This window comes from Nerophis lumbriciformis, linkage group LG22, assembly GCF_033978685.3.
Source record: "Nerophis lumbriciformis linkage group LG22, RoL_Nlum_v2.1, whole genome shotgun sequence".
Classification (NCBI taxonomy): Eukaryota; Metazoa; Chordata; class Actinopteri; order Syngnathiformes; family Syngnathidae; genus Nerophis; species Nerophis lumbriciformis.
This window is the reverse complement of record NC_084569.2, coordinates 20,943,326-20,964,958: the sequence shown is the minus strand read 5'-3', so window position 1 is coordinate 20,964,958 and position 21,633 is coordinate 20,943,326. Positions and strand designations below refer to the sequence as shown.

Sequence of the window (21,633 nt, the reverse complement as noted above, 5' to 3'; positions counted from 1 at the left end):
GACCCACAAACACTGGCTGAGTAACAACAATATGAACATTGCATGGAAATTTCTCTGCCAGTTTCTGCATCCCACAGGGATTCTTCTTTTGTGTTTCTGCACCTGCGGTTCCCCCACAAGGTTCCAACATTGTTTGTCAACAATGTCTGCTCTCATTTCCTCGCACATTTGACCCTCTGATGTTCTGTGTACCTACACTCTGTCCTCCTCCTGTGTGTGTGTGTGTGTGTGTGCGTGTGTGTGTGTGTGTGTGTGTGTGTGTGTGTGTGTGTGTGTGTGTTACACAGAACATCAATTTCCACACCTCTATTAGCCCCGGTTCCAGTGGACCCGGACATCTTATATGTAATAGAAATATGTAGGGGTGGTGTATGGTGTGTGTTCATTAAATATGTATTCTGATAAATGTTCTTCACAGAAAATGAGTCAAAGCCAGTGAGTCTTAGTTTGAAAAATTAATTAATTGTATAATTTTTCTTTTAATAAAAATCGAAAACGGGTCCCACAGACCCGAACACCACACAAGGGTTAAAACGGAAGAGGTTGAATAGAATGGGGATCTTTTTTTTTAAATAATATATATGAAATATTAACATTCTATTCCTAAATTCAGTTGAACAGCAATGACAAAAGATGAATGACTCTAAATCGAGACATTGTTATATATCTGGATGGCCCTGGTATTAAGAGTCAGTTCACAAATCTAAAAGGGCTTTAAATAAATCCATGCATCTAGTGCATTAAGAAATACTTAGCAATTTCCATTCAAATTGCTGATTCTAGGTCTTGAATTACAAAACAACATGGGTCTGGTCAGGGACTATAAATGTCATTACTTTAAATAAAACATACAGGATTCTGTGGTATTGAAATGAGCAATCATACTGTTATACTATGGTAAAGCACTTTTGTTATACATGCACATTTTATGTCACATATTTCCAATAGGGTAAATGTTATAGCAACGCATTGTTAAAAAATGTTCTTATTAGGAGGTGTCGAATACACTGTGGCACTATCATCACTCATCCTTTCCTTCCCTTCATACCCCATCATGGTTAGTTATCCACAAAACCCAAAACCAGTGAAAATGGCACGTTGTGTAAATGGTAAATAAAAACAGAATACAATGATTTGCAAATCCTTTTCAACCTATATGCAATTGAATAGACCGCAAAGACAAGATACTTAACGTTCGAACTGGAAAACTTTGTAATTTTTTGCAAATATTAGCTCATTTGGAATTTGATGCCTGCAACATGTTTCAAAAAAGCTGGCACAAGTGTCAAAAAAGACTGAGAAAGTTGAGGAATGCTCATCAAACACTTATTTGGAACATCCCACAGCTGAACAGGCTAATTGGGAACAGGTGGGTGCCATGATTGGGTATAAAAGCAGCTTCCATGAAATGCTCAGTCATTCACAAACAAGGATGGGGCGACGGTCACCACTTTGTGAACAAATACGTGAGCAAATTGTCCAACAGTTTAAGAACAACAACATCTGTAAGTGCAAGTTAAAACTCTACTATGCAAAGCCAAAGCTATCCATCAACAACACCCAGAAACGCCGCTGGCTTCGCTGGGCCTGAGCTCATCTAAGATGGACTGATGCAAAGTGGAAAAGTGTTCTGTGGTCTGACGAGTCCACATTTCAAATTGTTTTTGGAAACTGTGGACGTCGTGTCCTCCGCAACAAAGAGGAAAAGAACCATACGGAATTTTATAGGCGCAAAGTTCAAAATCCAGCATCTGTGATGGTATGGGGGTGTATTAGTGCCCAAGGCATGGGTAACTTACACATCTGTGAAGGCACCATTAATGCTGAAAGGTACATACAGGTTTTGGAGCAACAAATGTTGCCATCCAAGCAACGTTATCATGGACGCCCCTGCTTATTTCAGCAAGACAATGCCAAGCCACGTGTTACAACAATGTGGCTTCATAGTAAAAGAGTGCAGGTACTAGACTGGCCTGCCTGTAGTCCAGACCTGTCTCCCATGGAAATGTGTGCCGCAATATGAAGCCTAAAATACCACAACGGAGAACCCGGACTGTTGAACAACTTAAGCTGTACATCAAGCAAGAATGGGAAAGAATTCCTCCTGAAAAGCTTCAAAAATAGTTCTCCTCAGTGCCCAAACGTTGACTGAGTGTTGTTAAAAGGAAAGGCCATGAAATACAGTGGTAAAAATGCCACTGTACCAACTTTTTTGCAATGTGTTGCTGCCATTAAATTCTAAATTAATGATTATTTGTAAAAAAAAAAAAAAAAGTTTCTCAGTATCTTGTCTTTGCAGTCTATTCAATTGAATATAAGTTGAAAAGGATTTGCAAATAAATAAATAAATAATAAATCATTGTATTCTGTTTTTATTTACGAATTACACAACGTGCCAACTTCACTGGTTTTGGGTTTTGTACTTTAAACCATGTCTACATCAAACCATGTGCCACAGCAAATGCATGCCAAAGCTAAAGGCGGTCCAACAAAATATTGGAGTGTGTGACTTTTTTTTTGGCCCAGCAGTGAATACTCCTTAACTAAGAAGAATACAGTATTTGTTTTCATAGTTTTACAATAAAATACCACACGTTTCTTTTCCTACAAATGGCATTTCTTTGTCAGTTTCTCTTTTTTTTTACGCCTGATGCAAATTTGGCTGGGAATCAAACTCAAACCATGCACCTTGCCATGAAAGACAGGTGCGTGTACCAAAAATACATTAGCTTTATACAATCTATGTTTCACCGTATTTTAGATTGTAAATTGTGAATCATTGCACGAAAAAAGTAGAATGATAAAAGCATTATAGGGCACCGACTGCGATTTTCCTCCTTCCTGACTCATAAATGCTGTTACAATGTTGGATACTCGTGTTAAACAATGCCAACATGTCAAATCATAAGGTTTATGCATTTGGATGTGAGCCAGCAAGCGGTTTCAAAGACCAAAGTGAAAACCGCGCCAATGGGCCGCGGTCCAAAAACAGCGATTCTAAGTGTAAAACAGCATCATGAGTGGGGCTATATACATATACAGTATATATACATATATATATACACTGTATATACACACACACATATATATACTGTATATACATTACCACTGATGTGCAACATGCAGTGAGATCAACTATAAAGTTTATTTTCAAAAATAGCAGTGACGTTCGTCTTCAAAATAAACTATATTGCCAAAAGTATTTGTCCACCTGCCTTGACTCACTTATGAACTTGAAGTGCCATCCCATTCCTAACTCATAGGGTTCAATACGATGTCGGTCCACCTTGTGCAGCTATTACAGCTTCAACTCTTCTGGGAAGGCTGTCCACAAGGTTGCGAAGTGTGTTTATAGGAATTTTCGACCATTCTTCCAACAGCGCATAGGTGAGGTCACACACTGATGTTGGTCGAGAAGGCCTGGCTCTCAGTCTCCGTTCTAATTCATCCCAAAGGTCTTCTATCGGGTTCAGGTCAGGACTCTGTGCAGGCCAGTCAAGTTCATCCACACCAGACTCTGTCATCCATCTCTTTATGAACCTTGCTTTGTGCCCTGGTGCACAGTCATATTGGAAGAGAAAGGGGCCTGCTCCAAACTGTTCCCACAAGGTTGGGTGCATGGAATTGTCCAAAATGTTTTGGTATCCTGGAGCATTCAAAGTTCCTTTCACTGGAACTAAGGGGACAAGACCAACTACTGAAAAACAACCCCACACCATAATTCCTCCTCCACCAAACTTCACACTTCAATCAATCAATCAATGTTTATTTATATAGCCCTAAATCACAAGTGTCTCAAAGGGCTGCACAAGCCACAACGACATCCTCGGTACAAAGCCCACATAAGGGCAAGGAAAAACTCACCCCAGTGGGACGTCGATGTGAATGACTATGAGAAACCTTGGAGAGGACCGCATATGTGGGTAACCCCCCCGCCCCCCTAGGGGAGACCGAATGCAATGGATGTCGAGTGGGTCTGACATAATATTGTGAGAGTCCAGTCCATAGTGGATCCAACATAATAGTAAGAGTCCAGTCCATAGTGGGGCCAGCAGGACACCATCCCGAGCGGAGACGGGTCAGCAGCGCAGAGATGTTCCCAGCCAATGCACAGGCGGGCGGTCCACCCCGGGTCCCGACTCTACACTTGGCACAATGCAGTCCAAAATGTAGCGTTCTCCTGGCAACTTCCAAACCCAGACTCGTCCATAAGATTTCTAGATGGAAAAGCGTGATTCATCACTCCAGAGAAGGCGTCTCCACTGCTCTAGAGTCCAGTGGCGACGTGCTTTACACCACTGCATCCAACGCTTTGCATTGGACTTGGTGATGTATGGCTTAGATGTAGCGGCTCGGCCATGGAAACCCATTCCATGAAGCTCTCTGCGTACTGTACGTGGGCTAATTGGAAGGTCACATGAAGTTTGGAGCTCTGTAGCAACTGACTGTGCAGAAAGTCGGCGACCTCTTTGCACTATGCGCTTCAGCGTCCGCTGACCCCTCTCTGTCAGTTTACGTGGCCTACCACTTCGTGGCTGAGTTGCTGTTGTTCCCAAACTCTTCCATTTTCTTATACGAAAGAGCGAGAGCGAGTTAATTTCACAACTGGATTTTTTGCACAGGTGGCATCCTATGACAGTTCCACACTGGAAATCACTGGCCCATTCTTTCACAAAATGTTTGTAGAAACAGTCTCCATGCCTAAGTGCTTGATTTTATACACCTGTGGCTGGGCCAAGTGATTAGGACACCTGATTCTAATCATTTGGATGGGTGGCCAAATACTTTTGGCAATATAGTGTAAATATTTCAAGTGTGCAAGGAATTTCATTTGCATCTAAAAGTACACCCTCCCTAAGCAAACCGTTCGGTGGTGGTAAGGAACAAAGCAAATCCAATACGTATTATCTCCACCACAATGAAGTGTGTGACACGTAGATTAAAATCATCACCTCTTTAAGGATTAGTTGCCAATCCAATTTTGGACCTTTGTTACATTTTGTGAATAATCCATAATAAAAAAAGAGTGAAAAGATAAAAATGTTTTAACTTAACTTCTTTGTTTAAAACAGCAAAGGGTATGCTCTTTTCATCTTCCTTGTTTGCATTTAAGTTAAATCTACTCCTAAATGGTCAATTATAACTCGTGGACCATTGCACACAAAATGTTTTTTTTTGTTTTTTTTTACTAAAATGTACCTTACTATACCTGTGAATTTTTTTCTGACAAATACACAAGATCTTAGTGCTGTTATTACCACCAATAAGTTGAAGTGACTTGAAATTTCTCACACTTGTCAACACGCTCTACAAAACACTTAATGTGTTTTTTGTCAAACTTGAGCAAGATTGGATGAAAAACATGGCTTACATCAACTAACTGCCAATATGTCTAATGATTATAAAGTGTTGCCTTAAATGTACAATAGCATGTATAAAAACCATTTGAGCACAACCTATAGGGGCCCCACAAATCGGTGTCCTAATTTTTTTACATTTTTACATTTTGGATAAGATGTTTGCCTTTCACAGTATCATTACAAATAGCAAGTTACTTTCATGTAAGTAACCAACCTGACACCCTTTCAGTCTGCGTAATGTTCTTTAGTGATTCAGCCATTAGAGTACATTCAGTAACGAACTGTGTTAACCAGCCCTGCTTGATGGATTGCTTTCAAAGTAACCTATTAACATGTTCAAGTAAATGTCAGCAAATTATGGACACTAAATCCCAGTTATACGACCTCAAGACTGTTTGCGAGCGGCTCTGTCGTTTTAGTAAATAGACTTGTCTGTGAGTCATAAGCATAAGTAGCTCCAGAACAGCCATAATTAGTGTGTGTAGTTATGTCACAGCTCAAGCATCAGTAGCGATCAATACAATCATTACTCCCATTTCCACTAGTGTCATTAACACTTACAGCGCAAACTTGCACGTACAGTATATGTGGATTCAGACAAACATCACACATATCCTAGAGGTAGAAAAAGCACATTCTATTCATCTATAAAACAGTGCAGATTTCTGAAAAAATTGAATTACATGTACACACACATATATATATGTACACACACACACACACACACACACACACATATTTATACATACATACATACATACATACATACATACATACATATATATATATCCATCCATCCATTTTCTACCGCTTATTCCCTTTGGGGTCGCGGGGGGCGCTGGAGCCTATCTCAGCTACAATCGGGCGGAAGGCGGGGTACACCCTGGACAAGTCGCCACCTCATCGCAGGGCCAACACAGATAGACAGACAACATTCACACTCACATCCACACACTAGGGCCAATTTAGTGTTGCCAATCAACTTATCCCCATATATATATATATATATATATATATATATATATATATATATATATATATATATATATATATATATATATATATATATATATATATGCACACACACACATACATATATAGGGTTTCCCCTAAATTGCCACTATATGCATGGCGGTGGGGGCGTGGTCAATATGGCAACAAATATATAACATGATAATTTTGGTTTGCAATGATGCATATATTTTCTTTAAAAAGGCCAAACCGGGGGTCAGAAACCCGCGGCTCCAGAGCCACATGCGGCTCTTTAGCGGCGCCCTGGTGGCTACTTGGAACTTTTTCGAAAATAGATAGATAGAAAATGTATGGAAATGGAAAAAAAAAAGGGGTTTAAAGGCCTACTGAAATGCGATTTTCTTATTTAAACGGGGATAGCAGGTCCATTCTATGTGTCATACTTGATCATTTCGCGATATTTCCATATTTTTGCTGAAAGGATTTAGTAGAGAACATCGACGATAAAGTTCGCAACTTTTGGTCGCTGATAAAAAAGCCTTGCCTGTACCGGAAGTAGCAGACGATATGCGCGTGACGTCACAGGTTGTGGAGCTCCTCACATCCGCACATTGTTTACAATCATGGCCACCAGCAGCGAGAGCGATTCGGACCGAGAAAGTGACGATTTCCCCATTAATTTGAGCGAAGATGAAAGATTTGTGGATGAGGAAAGTGAGAGTGAAGGACTAGAGGGCAGTGGGAGCGATTCAGATAGGGAAGATGCCGTGAGAGGCGGGTGTGTCCTGATATTCAGCTGGGAATGACTAAAACAGTAAATAAACACAAGACATATATATACTCTATTAGCCACAACACAACCAGGCTTATATTTAATATGCCACAAATTAATCCTGCATAACAAACACCTCCCCCCTCCCGTCCATATAACCCGCCAATACAACTCAAACACCTGCACAACACACTCAATCCCACAGCCCAAAGTACCGTTCACCTCCCCAAAGTTCATACAGCACATTTTTTTCCCCAAAGTCACGTATGTGACATGCACATAGCGGCACGCACGTACGGGCAAGCGATCAAATGTTTGGAAGCCGCAGCTGCATGCATACTCACGGTACCGCGTCTACGTATCCAACTCAAAGTCCTCCTGGTAAGAGTCTCTGTTGTCCCAGTTCTCCACAGACCAATGCTAAAGCTTGACTGTCATCTTCCGGGAATGTAAACAATGAAACACCGGCTGTGTTTGTGTTGCTGCAGTCGGCCGCAATACACCGCTTCCCACCTACAGCTTTCTTCTTTGCTGTCTCCATTGTTCATTGAACAAATTGCAAAAGATTCACCAACACAGATGTCCAGAATACTGTGGAATTTTGCGATGAAAACAGACGACTTAATAGCTAGCCACCATGCTGTCCCAAAATGTCCTCTACAATACGTGACGTCACGCGCAGGCGTCATCATACCGAGACGTTTTCAGCAGTATATTACGCGCAAAATTTAAAATTGCACTTTAGCAAGCTAACCCGGCCGTATTGGCATGTGTTGCAATGTTAAGATTTCATCATTGATATATAAACTATCAGACTGCGTGGTCGGTAGTAGTGGGTTTCAGTAGGCCTTTAATATGGTTTCTGTAGGAGGACAAACACGACACAAACCTTTCTAATTGTTAGAAAGCCCACTGTTTAATAGGTTTGTGTTTATGCTTCACTGATGAGAGTATTTGGCGAACGCCGTTTTGTCCTACTAATTTCAGCGGTCCTTGAATTCACCGTTGCGTGGACTGTGACTCAACAGTTTGTTTACATGTATAACTTTCTCAGACGCTGCCACAGAAAGACGTGTTGTGTGCCACTCCTTCTTTGTCTCATTTTGTCCACCAAACCTTTTATACTGTGCGTGAATGCACAAAGATGAGCTTTGTTGAAGTTATTGACTTGTTGGAGAGCTAATCAGGCGCATTTGATCACTGCACGGCTGCAAGCTAATCGATGCTAACATGCTATTTAGGCTAGCTGTATGTACATATTGCATCATTATGCCTCGTTTGTCCATCCATCCATCCATCCATCCATCTTCTTCCGCTTATCCAAGGTCGGGTCGCGGGGGCAGCAGCCTAAGCAGGGAAGCCCAGACTTCCCTCTCCCCAGCCACTTCGTCCAGCTCCTCCCGGGGGATCCCGAGGCGTTCCCAGGCCAGCCGGGAGACATAGTCTTCCCAACGTGTCCTGGGTCTTCCCCGTGGCCTCCTACCGGTCGGACGTGCCCTAAACTCCTCGTTTGTAGATATATTTGTGTATTTGGTTTATTTTTCCATATTTTTCCTGAGAAGTTTTCCTAATGTTTTCCAATGTTGTAAAAATGTGTAGAATAGATATTATATTTAAACATTTCTGTCAACGAAGATTTGTGTCAGCCTGCGACACATAGTCATTTTCTTAGTAGGTTAATGTAGCTAATTAGCCACTTACATCATGTCTTGCTGTCATTAGAACACTTATATAAATCTTTTGAATTTTTTGCGGCTCCAGACAGATTACTTTTTTGTATTTATGGCTCTTTCAACATTTTGGGTTGCCGACCCCTGGGCTAAACAAATATCAGTGTTATTAGTTATTGATAATACCATTAATAACATTATTTGTTGTTCTTACATCATCAGAATCTCAATCACCATCAGCTTTAACACAAGGAGTTTGACTTGGTAGACTGTGCTCTTTGTTCAATGCCGTTTCGATTGTTGCTGCTTATTGCAAAACATAACACAGGCTAAACTTTATTCTGCCCTTTTTTCCCCCTGAATGTTGCAATTTACTTTGCCAAATATGTAAACAGTCCTTTGAGTTATATTTGAAAAAAATAACTTTAGGTGTTGTGTTGATATTCTTCTCAATGAAGTCACTTTAAAAATAATCACACCAAAGAAAGTGCATTGTATTTACACATGAAATGCACATACATGTAGGAACCATGTTAGATTAATAATATAATTTGGAATAAACTGAAAAAAGCAAAGCAATTATGCAGGATGAAAGTTGAGCTCTAGTGCTGCTAGCCTAATGCTAATGTACAATGGACTAGCTCATAGACAAGCTAACTCAAATTAGCAGGGCACATACAGACAACTATTCCCACTAACGTTCATATCTACAGACAATTTACAGTCACTAATGAAGCTATTATACATATTTTTGGAATGTGGAAGAAAACTGGAGTGTCCGGAGAACACATTCACAGGGACAAATGCACTATCAACAAAGCGATGTCCAAACGAAGGTAGTAATGTCAAAAGAATTGGGGTAGTTTACACTGGCTTGAACAAGAAATGCATAAATTAGCCTAAAATGCCTTTCTCTTCAACTTTCTCTCCTTACTTTTGCCGGGTGTCAACTCGTTTAGGTGCGTGACCAGCTGACACGCTTCTGACAGGCGAATTAGATGTACTTTTTTTTTTTTCCAAAATAAAGTCATGAGGAAAGTTTTTATGATATTTAAGCTGTTGCGCCACAATCGTTTGCATGCATACATACATATACTGTATATATTACATATACATACATACATATACAGTATATATATACACGTTAAGTCAGGAAAATACACAGAGGCTATTTCATCCCTACTAGCCTGTTTCGCGGGTTTCCCTGCTCTTCAGGGGATTTTGAAGAGCAGGGAAACCTGCGAAACAGGCTAGTAGGGATGAAATAGCCTCTGTGTTTTTTCCTGACCTAACGTATAGACTTAGACAAACTCTAATGATCCACAAGGGAAATTGTTCCACACAGTAGCTCAGTTACAAAGGATGGAAAGTGTAAGGATGGAAAGGATAACGCATGTATAAAGTAGACTAAAAACACGCTGTAAGTCTTTGCTGTCATCCAGCATTCTGTTTTTGTTTACTTTGCAGCCAGTTCAGTTTTAGTTTTGTTTTGCATAGCCATCCCTAAGCTTCAATGACTTTTCTTAGTGGCACTCGCCTTTTGTTTATTTTTGGTTTAAGTGTTAGATCCCTTTTTACCTGCACGCTGCCTCTCACATATTGTGATCACGACAAACCATGTTCCTGACATCTACGAAGCAATTACCTACCTGCTGCCACCTACTGATATGGAAGAGTATTACACTGTTACTCTGCCGAGCTCTAGACAGCACTGACACTCAACAACGGCACATTTGCGGATTATAATTACTGGTTTGCAAAAAATATATTTTTAACTAGAGATGTCCGATAATATCGGACTGCTGATATCATCGGCTGATAAATGCTTTAAAATGTAATATCGGAAATTGTCGGTACCGGTTTCAAAAAGTAAAATTTATGACTTTTTAAAACGCCGCTGTACGGAGTGGTACACGGACGTAGTTAGAAGTACAGAGCAGTTGCGTCTCCCAGTCATACTTGGCAACCCTCCCGATTTTCCCGGGAGACTCCCGAATATCAGTGTCCCTCCCAAAAATCTCCCAGGGCAACCATTCTCCCGAGTTTCTACCGATTTCCACCCAGACAACAATATTGGGGGCGTGCCTTAAAGGCAATGCCTTTGCGTGCCGGCCCAATCACATAATATCTACGGCTTTTCACACACACAAGTGAATGCCATGCATACTTGGTCAACAGCCATACAGGTCACACTGAGGGTGGCCGTATGAACAACTTTAACACTGTTACAAATATGCGCCACACTGTGAACCCACACCAAACAAGAATGACAAACACATTTTGGGAGAACATCCGCACCGTAACACAACATAAACACAACAGAACAAATACCCAAAACCCCTTGCAGCACTAACTCTTCCGGGACGCTACAATATACACCCCCCGCTAACCCCTACCCCTGCCCCTCCCCTAACCCCGCCCACCTCAACCTCCTCATGCTCTCTCAGGGAGAGCATGTCCCAAATTCCAAATTGCTGTTCTGAGGCATGTTAAAAAAAGTATGCATTTTGTGACTTCAATAATAAATATGGCAGTGCCATGTTGGCCTTTTTTTCCATAACTTGAGTTGATTTATTTTGGAAAACCTTGTTACAATGTTTAATGAATCCAACGGGGTATCAAAACAAAATTAGGCATAATAATGTGTTAATTCCACGACTATATATATCGGTATCGGTTGATATCGGAATCGGTAATCAAGAGTTGGACAATATCGGAATATCGGCAAAATAGCCATTATCGGACATCTCTATTTTTAACCCAATTAGGTTAAATTACGTAATCTCCCACGGCACACCAGACTATATCTCACGGCACACACAATGGTTGAAAAACACTGCTATACACTACTGCCATTGCAACTGTATGCAAAGTCTACTAATTAATACTTGCAAATGGGACACAGACGTGTAAGAAAACAAGCAAACGACTGGACAGCACAGCTCAGTGTTGAATGGTAAAGACAAAAAATATATATCTTTAAACATTCAATATTTATCAACACAAAAGTACCCAAAATTGGTACAGCTGAGTATCAGTAATTCCCATACTGGGATTTGATACCGTATCGATTCAAATGTGAAAGGTGTACACATTCCTAGCCAATGGTACAATTCTCATGCATAAATGTTATTTAGTCACACCTGACTTGATGGCGATTGTGGGATTATTGTCAGACCATACACACATTCACACTGCCGGCCAGGTATATGTAAATGCATGGTTTTGGGGGCCACATTTCCAGAAAGCGGAGTTCTCCCATCAATATAGTCTTATTTTGTATTGTATATTCTTGAGAACCAACATACTCTACAGTAGACATTTGATTTTGTCTAATTCATTTAATCAGACTTATAGGAGTGGTCTGCTGTTTTTAAGGACCATCAGCAAAAAAGCTAGTCCCTCAAACCTTTTCTAACTGAACTCATAGGTCACAGGTTGAGCAGCCCGAGTGACGAAAAAAGAGAACACGAGTAGTAAAACTAAAGAAGTTGAACAAGTGACTTCTGACTGCATCTGAAGTTAACAAGCTTGTTACATAAATCTCATTATGGGGGGGAAAAAAACTACTAAAAAGGAGAGGACCTAAAGAGGTGCCTTGAGGAACGCCTCAGTTATGTAAATCACAAGTTTGGCCGCAGTGGTCTGTGCTTGTTAGAAAAGTTCAAATGTAAATGCAAGGATCTGGTAATGTGCTAACAGCGGTCGAAGTTCCTCTATACAACTATGTAGGGCTGGGCAATAAACCGAGTTTGTAAGATGTATCGATATCTTTTTAAACACGATATGAATTAAGAAAATATCGTAATATCGATATTCTCACGTTAAAATGACCAAACGCCGCTTATTTGTTGTGTTCCTTGTTCTTCCCCGCAATACTCCATAGGCTATGTCCTGGGCATGACGTTAAAGTGCATCCGGCAGTAGAGGCTCCTTTATGGGGTCTTGGGGCACTAGGAGGTTAACCCCTTTACTACTGTTACCCCAGGTGGCCCTTGGCAAAGGCCTAGTACCTGACTGCCCCCTAGTCAGAGATACGGTGAAGACCTCAACGGCGAAGCAGGCGGAAGACGGTATATTTAAGAACTACCACAACGGCTGCGATGGCGGGAGAAGGCTGCAGCAGAAAAGGGTCCCCAGTCGTCTTGGACTCCATGCCACTGGACGCTGACCCGATTTTGGTCAAGGATCGTGTGGTGACTGTCTGTGCACCAGTCTCCCCACGTAAAACAAAGTCACACACAGGCATCCTCCATAAAGGGATACACCCCTACCAGGAGGATGGTCATACTCGTTCGAGTGACAACATATACGCGAATGATCAATGATTGGTTGGTTTAAGTACAAGAACATCCATGATTGGTTGGTTTACTATGATGAGTCACGATTGGTTAAGAGTAGGGCTAAACATTAGAGACAGGCCAATCAGAGGCAAGATAGGGCAGGTCGTGGAACCAAGAAGGGAAATCACAACAGACATCCCAAATGACGACGAGAGTCAGAGAAGAGAAAAAATACTTTTCAAGCGAAATGTACGACGAAGTGAGGAGGATCATAGCCGCATAATCAAGTAAAGTCACTTACTCTGCGCGGATCACTTAACGTAGTACGTGTGTGTCCATTACGTCGTCGACTGGGATTTAAAAAGTGCCTGCCTGCAAATGTATTTTGTATCTGAGTTTGAGACATGTTGTAATATTTGCACAGCTATGTTTTTAATTTTATGTAGAAAGAATATTTTTATATTTTTTTTATGCTATGTAATTCTGTACTACTTAAACAGTTTATTTTCCATCCATCCATCCATCACTTCATCGCAGGACAGACAACATTCACAGACTAGGGCCAATTTAGTGTTGCCAATGAACCTATCCCCGAGTGCATGTTTTTGGAAGTGGGAGGAAGCCGGAGTACCCTGAGGGAACCCACACAGTCACGGGGAGAACATGCAAACTCCACACAGAAAGGATCCTGAGCGCAGGATCGAACCCAGGACCTTTGTATTGTGATGTGCTGTTAATACCCATCTTGACTAAGTGGGTTAATAAAAGTGCCACTGACTGTTTACAGTAGAGTTGTCATTCAGTTCAATTTCAGTGAATCTCGCTCAAAAATAAATATCTCTATATGTGTACTTTCACCAAAAAATATATCGAGGTACACTATATTGCCAAAAGTATTTGGCCACCTGCCTTTACTCACATATGAACTTGAAGTGCCATCCCATGGAATTGTCCAAAATGTTTTGGTATTCCGGAGCATTCAAAGTTCCTTTCACTGGACCTAAGGGGCCAAGCCCAGCTCCTTAAAAACCAACCCCACACCATAATTCCTCCTCCACCAAATTTCACACTCGGCACAATGCAGTCCGAAATGTAGCGTTCTCCTGGCAACCTCCAAACCCAGACTGGTCCGTCAGATTGCCAGATGGAAAAGCGTGACTCATCAGTCCAGAGAACGTGTCTCCACTGCTCTAGAGTCCAGTGGCAACGTGCTTTACACCCCTGCATCCGACGCTTTGCATTAGACTTGGTGATGTATGGCTTAGATGCAGCTGCTCAGCCATGGAAACCCATTCCATGAAGCTCTCTGCGTACTGTACGTGGGCTAATTGGAAGGTCACATGAAGTTTGGAGCTCTGCAGCAACTGACTGTGCTTAAAGTCTTTGCACTACGCGCTTCAGAATTCGCTGACCCCTCTCTGTCAGTTTACATGGCCTACCACTTGGTGGCTGACTTGCTGTTGTTCCCAAACTTTTCACTTTTCTTATAATAAAGTTGACTTTGGAATATTTAGGAGCGAGGAATTTTCACGACTGGATTTGTTGCACAGGTGGCATCCTATGACAGAAATCACTGAGAGCGGCCCAGTCTTTCACAAATGTTTGTAGAAACAGTCTCCATGCCTGAGTACTTGATTTCATACACCGGGGCCAAGTGATTAGGACACCTGATTCTCATCATTTGGATGGGTGGCCAAATATTTTTGCCAATATAGTTTATATATCGAATATCGAGTTTAAGAAAAAATATAGAGGTATACTTTTTCGTCTGTATCGCCCAGCCCTACAACAATAGCACTCTATAGCGTTTTAAGGAATTTGCTGCAAAAAGGTTTGTTTTGAACTGAACTCCGGGGCCTGTATGGTGTCATTCCCCAGCCGGATTTGGCCCCCGGGCTACCAGTTGAATATCCCTGCTGATTAGCTGGTTATTTTTTCTTCTCTTCTGGTATCACCCAGCCCCTCCATTTCTCTCTTCCTAGTGAGTACTTGCTGACATCAGCAACCAGCAGCGCCCCCTAGACACCCCCCGACCCCCCCCCCCCCCCCCTCCATCTGCATCACAACACAATTACACGCACACGACTGGGGGATCATACATCAAGCTTACACGTGATGTGACGTTGAATTACTAACAGCAGTGATTGATGCCGATCAACAGCTCATAAAAAGGGGGCACCTCTTAATTAAGAGTAAATTACTACAATCCTGTAGTCAGCAGCCATAAGTGACGTGGGTCTGGCATGCTTGTTAGACCCCCCCTACCTGATCTCCATTAGGCGTAAAAGGATATGGCCATTCGGTGATCTTTTTGGCGTATTTCCTCACAAAGTTGTCCTCGCTGAATATGAACAAGGAGCGGTTGACGGTGAAGCAGTTCTGGCGCACTGGTATCGGGTTATACAAGGCCATAGTCCGGGCTCTCTGCGCCATAGACTGCTTGTACACTCTCTGGGCCCCGGGCCCCGGCGGGCCGTGGCCAGGGCCATGTCCGTGCCCGTGTCCGTGCGCATGTCCGTGGGGTCCTCCTTGCCTGCCGCCGCCACGGCCGCCGGGGCCCCCTCCACCGGGGCCTCCGCCGTACCTGGCCGGCACCTCGTCCCCAAAGCGCGCCATTCCCCGGACACCAGAAGCCAATCTCGACGAAGCAGCGGAGAAGGAGACCGGTGCTCAGCTCCACGGCCACACAACATTACATCCCATCCGGGTTCGAACGTCTCACGTGGGTTTAACGATCGACCTGGGGGCCCATGTATTGAGTCCACCTCACCGAGGCGTGGGTGCGCGGGGAATCAAACGTGCGGTCCTTTCGGAGCTTCTTCAACACGATCCTCCTCCATGGCCCGTCATGCCTCCTGCATCAGATCTGCTCCACGGGCTTCCACGGGATCTATTCCTCCGCTGTCATGACAACATGTCATTAGACGCCTTTAAATCGACACGGTGAATAAATCACATAAAAAAAAAGCCGCTTGGATGCTGCGGAAACCACCGCGTCCTCACACACTTAATGGAACGCCACCATTATTTCCACAAAAAAAAAACACCCGCAATGTTTAGGGGGGAATCGAATTGGTTCAATCATTGGTTTAAAAAATGTAAAATACCGTGGGTGCTTTTTAAAATGTCCACGCCGTCGCAGCGGCGATGAGAGCGTTGAACGGCGGCATCCTCCCTGGTTTGCAACACCAGCGCAGCCATCCACGGGCGGAGCGGCGTCAAAGACGAGCCTTACACCGCCTGACACCCTCTCATGGCGGGCATAGAGTCCCCTCACCGTGTCCCTAAAAAAAGTCTAATCTCACATCCAGTGCTGAAGAGACCATCCAGTGCTGAAGAGACGTCTTCAAAGTCCTGGTTATAGTCTCTCTCTCTCTCTCTCTCTCTCTCTCTCTCTCTCTCTCTCTCTCTCTCTCTCTCTCTCTCTCTCTCTCTCTCTCTCTCTCTCTCTCTCTCTCTCTCTCTCTCTCTCTCTCTCTCTCTCTCTCTCTCTCTCTCTCTCTCACTCACTCACTCACTCTCACTCTCACTCTCACTCTCTCACTCTCTCACTCTCTCACTCTCTCACTCTCTCACTCACTCTTCAATGGGCATACATTGCCAAAGCCAGCATTAAAAGACAATCAAAACAATAAAAAATGTATCAAACTTAATTAAACACCTATCGAAATTCAAACGATGTACGATTCAAATGTAGGTCTATTACGCCAGTGTTTTTCAACCTTTTTTGAGCGAAGGCACATTTTTTGCGTTGAAAAAATCCGGAGGCACACCACCAGCAGACACCATTAAAAAACGAAACTCAGTTGACAGTAAAAAAAAAGTCCTTGTCGCAATTGTTGGATATGACTTTAAACCATAACTAAGCATGCATCACTATAGCTATTGTCTCAAAGTAGGTGTACTGTCACCACATGTCACATCACACACTGACTTATTTGGAGTTTATTGCTGTTTTCCTGTGTAGTGTTTTAGTTCTTGTCTTGCGCTCCTATTTTAATGGCTTTTTCTCTTTTTCTGGTATTTTCCTGCAGCAGTTTCATGTCTTCCTTTGAGCGATATGTCCCGCATCTACTTTGTTTTAGCAATCAAGAAGATTTTAGTTGTTTTTATCCTTCTTTGTGGGGACATTGTCGATTGTCATGTCATGTTCGGATGTACTTTGTGGACTCCACAGTAAGTCTTTGCTGTTGTCCAGCATTCTGTTTTTGTTTACTTTGCAGCCAGTTCAGTTTTAGTTTCGTTCTGCATAGCCTTCCCGAAGCTTCAATGCCTTTTCTTTTTACCTGCACGCTGCCTCCCGCTGTTTCCGACATCTACAAAGCAATTAGCTACCTGATGCCACCTACTGATATGGAAGAGTATTACACGGTTACTCTGCCGAGCTCTAGACAGCACCGACACTCAACAACAACACATCATTTGCAGACTATAATTACTGGTTTGCAAAAAATATTTTTAACCCAAATAGGTGGAATTAGATAATCTCCTACGGCACACCAGACTGTATCTCACAGCACACTAGTGTGCTGCGGCACAGTGGTTGAAAAACACTGTATTATAAGATATAAGTGCAATACCTTTCAATATAGATGCATATATGTATACATGAAAGCAAAGCTAACTTAAATAGCAGCAGTTTTTCCAATGTATTTAAAGGTATATGCTCTGTTTGTAGGTAGGTCTATGCACATATGTCCATATAGTACAGGAATACTCATATGGTTTATAGTGTCTCTCTCGCTCTCTCTCTTTCTCTCATTTCTCTCTATCCATCTCCATCCTCCCCTAGAGGAGGATGGAGAGGGATGGATGTATAACATGCATTGGTAGAGACAATATATGAAAGAGGAATGCTGGAGGATTTGGGTGTCTGCATTAAACACACTAATGTGTGCATAAAAACAAGAGATCTGCAGCCGTCTGATGCAAGCCACCCCAGTTGTGCAATCAACGGTGGTTCCACGATGCATAATAGAAGGTATGACATCAGCACAGTGTTGCAGGGATGATAGGGATGATGCACCTGAAACACCACCAGCACGCTATAGTCATGTGTTTGTTATAGGAAAGGAGGGTGGAGAAAGGCTATTCTTAGTAACAGACATTTGGAAATTAATGGACGAGAAGAGTGTTCTACTCCCCCACCCTCCCCGTATAGTTGGCCACCTTTCCTCCTCCCCTTCCTTCTCTCTCATCTCCTCTCCGCTGATAAACAGTGATGCCTGTTCAAGGTGTGACTATTGCATCTCCTGGGCAAGATAAGCGATGCAATATGCGAGTGCTTCCACGTACAGAATGTGTAGCATGGGTCTGTTGCGTTGTCTTGTGTAAAAGCAAATAACTGCTGTGGTTGTGGACAACCTTCCAACGAAGCTGTTTTATTAACTCTACAAGATAGCAGCAGGGGGTTAGAAAAAAAAAAACCTCAGTCTAAGCCTGGGCCCCTGGAGAGGGGGTCCAGACTGAGGCCAAGGGGGAAAAAACCTAATCGCCATAGCACACATAAACATGTGTATAAAAGGGAAACATAGGACATTAAAGACATTAAGGCCATGTCTACACTAAAACGTTTAAAGGCCTACTGAAATGTGATTTTCTTATTTAAACGGGGATAGCAGGTCCATTCTATGTGTCATACTTGATCATTTCGCGATATTGCCATATTTTTGCTGAAAGGCTTTAGTAGAGAACATCGACGATAAAGTTCGCAACTTTTGGTCGCTGATAAAAAAGCCTTGCCTGTACCGGAAGTAGCAGACGGGGGTGCATTCTACGGCGGGGGTGCGTTATCCGGCACAACACCTGCCTCAATACACCGCTTCCCACCTACAGCTTTCTTCTTTGCTGTCTCCATTGTTCATTGAACAAATTGCAAAAGATTCACCAACACAGATGTCCAAAATACTTTGGAATTTTGCGATGAAAACAGACGACTTAATAGCTGGCCACCATGCTGTCCCAAAATGTCCTCTACAATCCGTGACGTCACGCGCAGGCGTCATCATACCGAGACGTTTTCAGCAGGATATTTTGCGGGAAATTTAAAATTGCACTTTAGTAAGCTAAAGTGCATGTGCAGTGGCATGTGTTGCAATGTTAATATTTCATCATTGATATATAAACTATCAGACTGCGTGGTCGGTAGTAGTGGGTTTCAGTAGGCCTTTAACCACTTAAACGAATAATTATTAAACCTAAGACCCGTTTCAGCCACACTAAACCAGCATTTAAGGTTCCCTTCCTCGGACAAATTTTTACACGGCTAAGTGCGTCGTGTTTTTTTTTTAATCTCCGGCACTTAGCTTTGTATGGACTCATTGATCGTTTACAAACTGAGTTCAGAGAGGAAGTGACGCCAGAAAGACCGCGCCCACACAGGAAATGTCGTCAGAAAGAACGCGCCACAGCCAGCTTCATAATAAAGTGGTTTCGTGGCTTGGAGGTAAACACTGGAAATATGAATGCCCGTGTTTCTCCTTCCTCTACATGTACAGACGCTTGTGGAAATCACACATGAATATGTTAAGTGGAAGTGATTGCAGCTATTTCGCATACAACACTTCTCAGACGGCCAGAGAACTTTCGAATGTCCAGGTCAGCTGTGATTCTAACCGAAAATGTATGTATGTCGTGGACTCAATGTCTAGGTCCAGATTATACAGTAAAGTCACCAAAAATGAATGGCCAATGAAGGTGAAGGCAAAACAGTGAGGAGTGTCCTGACCAGATATCTAGATCCCTAGTTTGATTGATGTAAAATGTTCTTTATCACATTGTTTACGTGTCTAATCAAGATTTTATTAATTTATGATGTCTCAGGTGTGATTAACTACAATGGGGCCCCACAGCACACTGGATTCCAGTTAATGGAAATATCTGAACAATATCCAGTGTTGTGGTAAGTCACATTTAAGAACTTGCACACAAAGCAACACTGGAGATGACTATGACGTGTGCATTTTCCATGCATGCGTGTGATTTACCCTGGATAACCTTATCCGGCTTAGTGTAAACGGGGCCTAAAAGAGCAGAGCTGATGCAACCAACCACTTCTACACAGCCACAAACAACAACAAGAGTGTCCGCCCTGAGATCGGTAGGTTGAGTTCAAACCCCGGCCGAGTCATACCAAAGACTATAAAAATGGGACCCACTACCTCCCTGCTTGGCACTCAGAAACAAAAATGATTCCCGGGCGCGGCCACCGCTGCTGCCCACTACTCCACTCACCTCCCAGGGAGTGAACATGGGTCAAATGCAGAGGACAACTTTCACCACACCTGGTGTGTGTGTGACAATCATTGGTACTTTAACTTTAACTTTGACCTTAACTTAATAAAAAAACAAAAACATATACACTGCGGTGGCCTCTGCGGTGTTCTACGCCATCGTCTGCTGGGGTGGGGGGAGCATGGCCGGGAACAGGAGTAGACCCAACAAAGCAACCAAGAGAGCCGATTCCACCATCGGCCGTCCACCAACTCTCGGCCTGTGTCCAGTCCACATGGATGAGCGATGATGCGTCTCTAAGGAGACCGAGGTGTCCGATACATGCTCATTCAGCCAAGACACTGTGAAGCTTGTCCGTCCCAGCGCTCAGCGCCAGCTCCGCAGCCCTGTCTCTTCACTCAGCCCTGTCTCTTCAAAATGTTGTTAGCTCTACTTTGCGGTCGGTGTAAAACTCATGCTGTACCTTCTTTCACCTGTATTTATCACCAGTATTTATGATGACTGAGCATCATAAATGCTCAGTCATCAACTTTTGCTCCTTAACGGTATTCCAACATTGGTTCTATTGCTGCCGGGCTGCCAAATATCCACCTCAGACCAGTATCCGCTGCAGTGGACTTTTGTGTTTGCATAACAAAATTAAGATTAAAGACATCTTTCTTATGTTTCTATTTGACTTACTCCCCTCAACAATCACTACTACAATGTATATACAGTTAATATACTCGACAACAGGTTCTTCAATTATCTCATCAATTATCAGCTGTTTCTAATTGCATCTTAGATAAAGAACCACACCAAGTATAATTTGAGCATTCAGGGCCTAATCTACTAAGGGTTTGCGTGTATTAAAACACGTGCAAACTTGATAGCACACGCAAAGCTGATCTACTAAGCTCGTGTGTAGAGCATTGTATCTTTTAAATAAGCAAAACAGAGCACGCAATCCAGTTAGCGTGTCTGTCATGTATTTGCAGGATATATGCTGATTATTATAGCTCTCAATATGATTTATCAAGACTAACACCTGATCTGCAGCCACTGTTTCTATTTAGCACAGTGGTTCTTAACCTTGTTGGAGGTACCGAACCCCACCAGTTTCATATGCGCATTCACCGAACCCTTCTTTAGTGAAAAATTAAAAAAAAATTTTTTTTAAATTCAAGTAAAAGCCATACGTTTTTTTTACTGGTGCACAAAATGAACCGTGCATGAACATCACCTTGTTCAAAGGTCAAAACCAACACAGTGCATGAACTCACAACAAATAACACACCTTACACACATTACCATGAATTGATTAACGTGGACCCCGACTGACTTAAACAAGTTGAAAAACTATT

At 42.5% G+C, this 21,633-nt stretch overlaps 1 protein-coding gene across 12 annotated transcripts in view; it reads right to left on the bottom strand.

Moving 5' to 3' along the window:
- cacna1aa (calcium channel, voltage-dependent, P/Q type, alpha 1A subunit, a) overlaps positions 1–16,374 on the bottom strand; it is a 271,996-nt gene extending 255,622 nt beyond the window's left edge. For all 12 annotated transcript variants that reach the window (XM_072915681.1, XM_072915688.1, XM_072915690.1 and 9 more), the window contains exon 1: positions 15,352–16,374. In XM_072915681.1, coding sequence (XP_072771782.1) covers positions 15,352–15,673 — 322 coding nt within the window. In that variant the 5' untranslated portion in view covers positions 15,674–16,374. The remainder of the gene's footprint in view (positions 1–15,351) is intronic.
- Between the last annotated feature and the right edge of the window lie 5,259 nt (positions 16,375–21,633).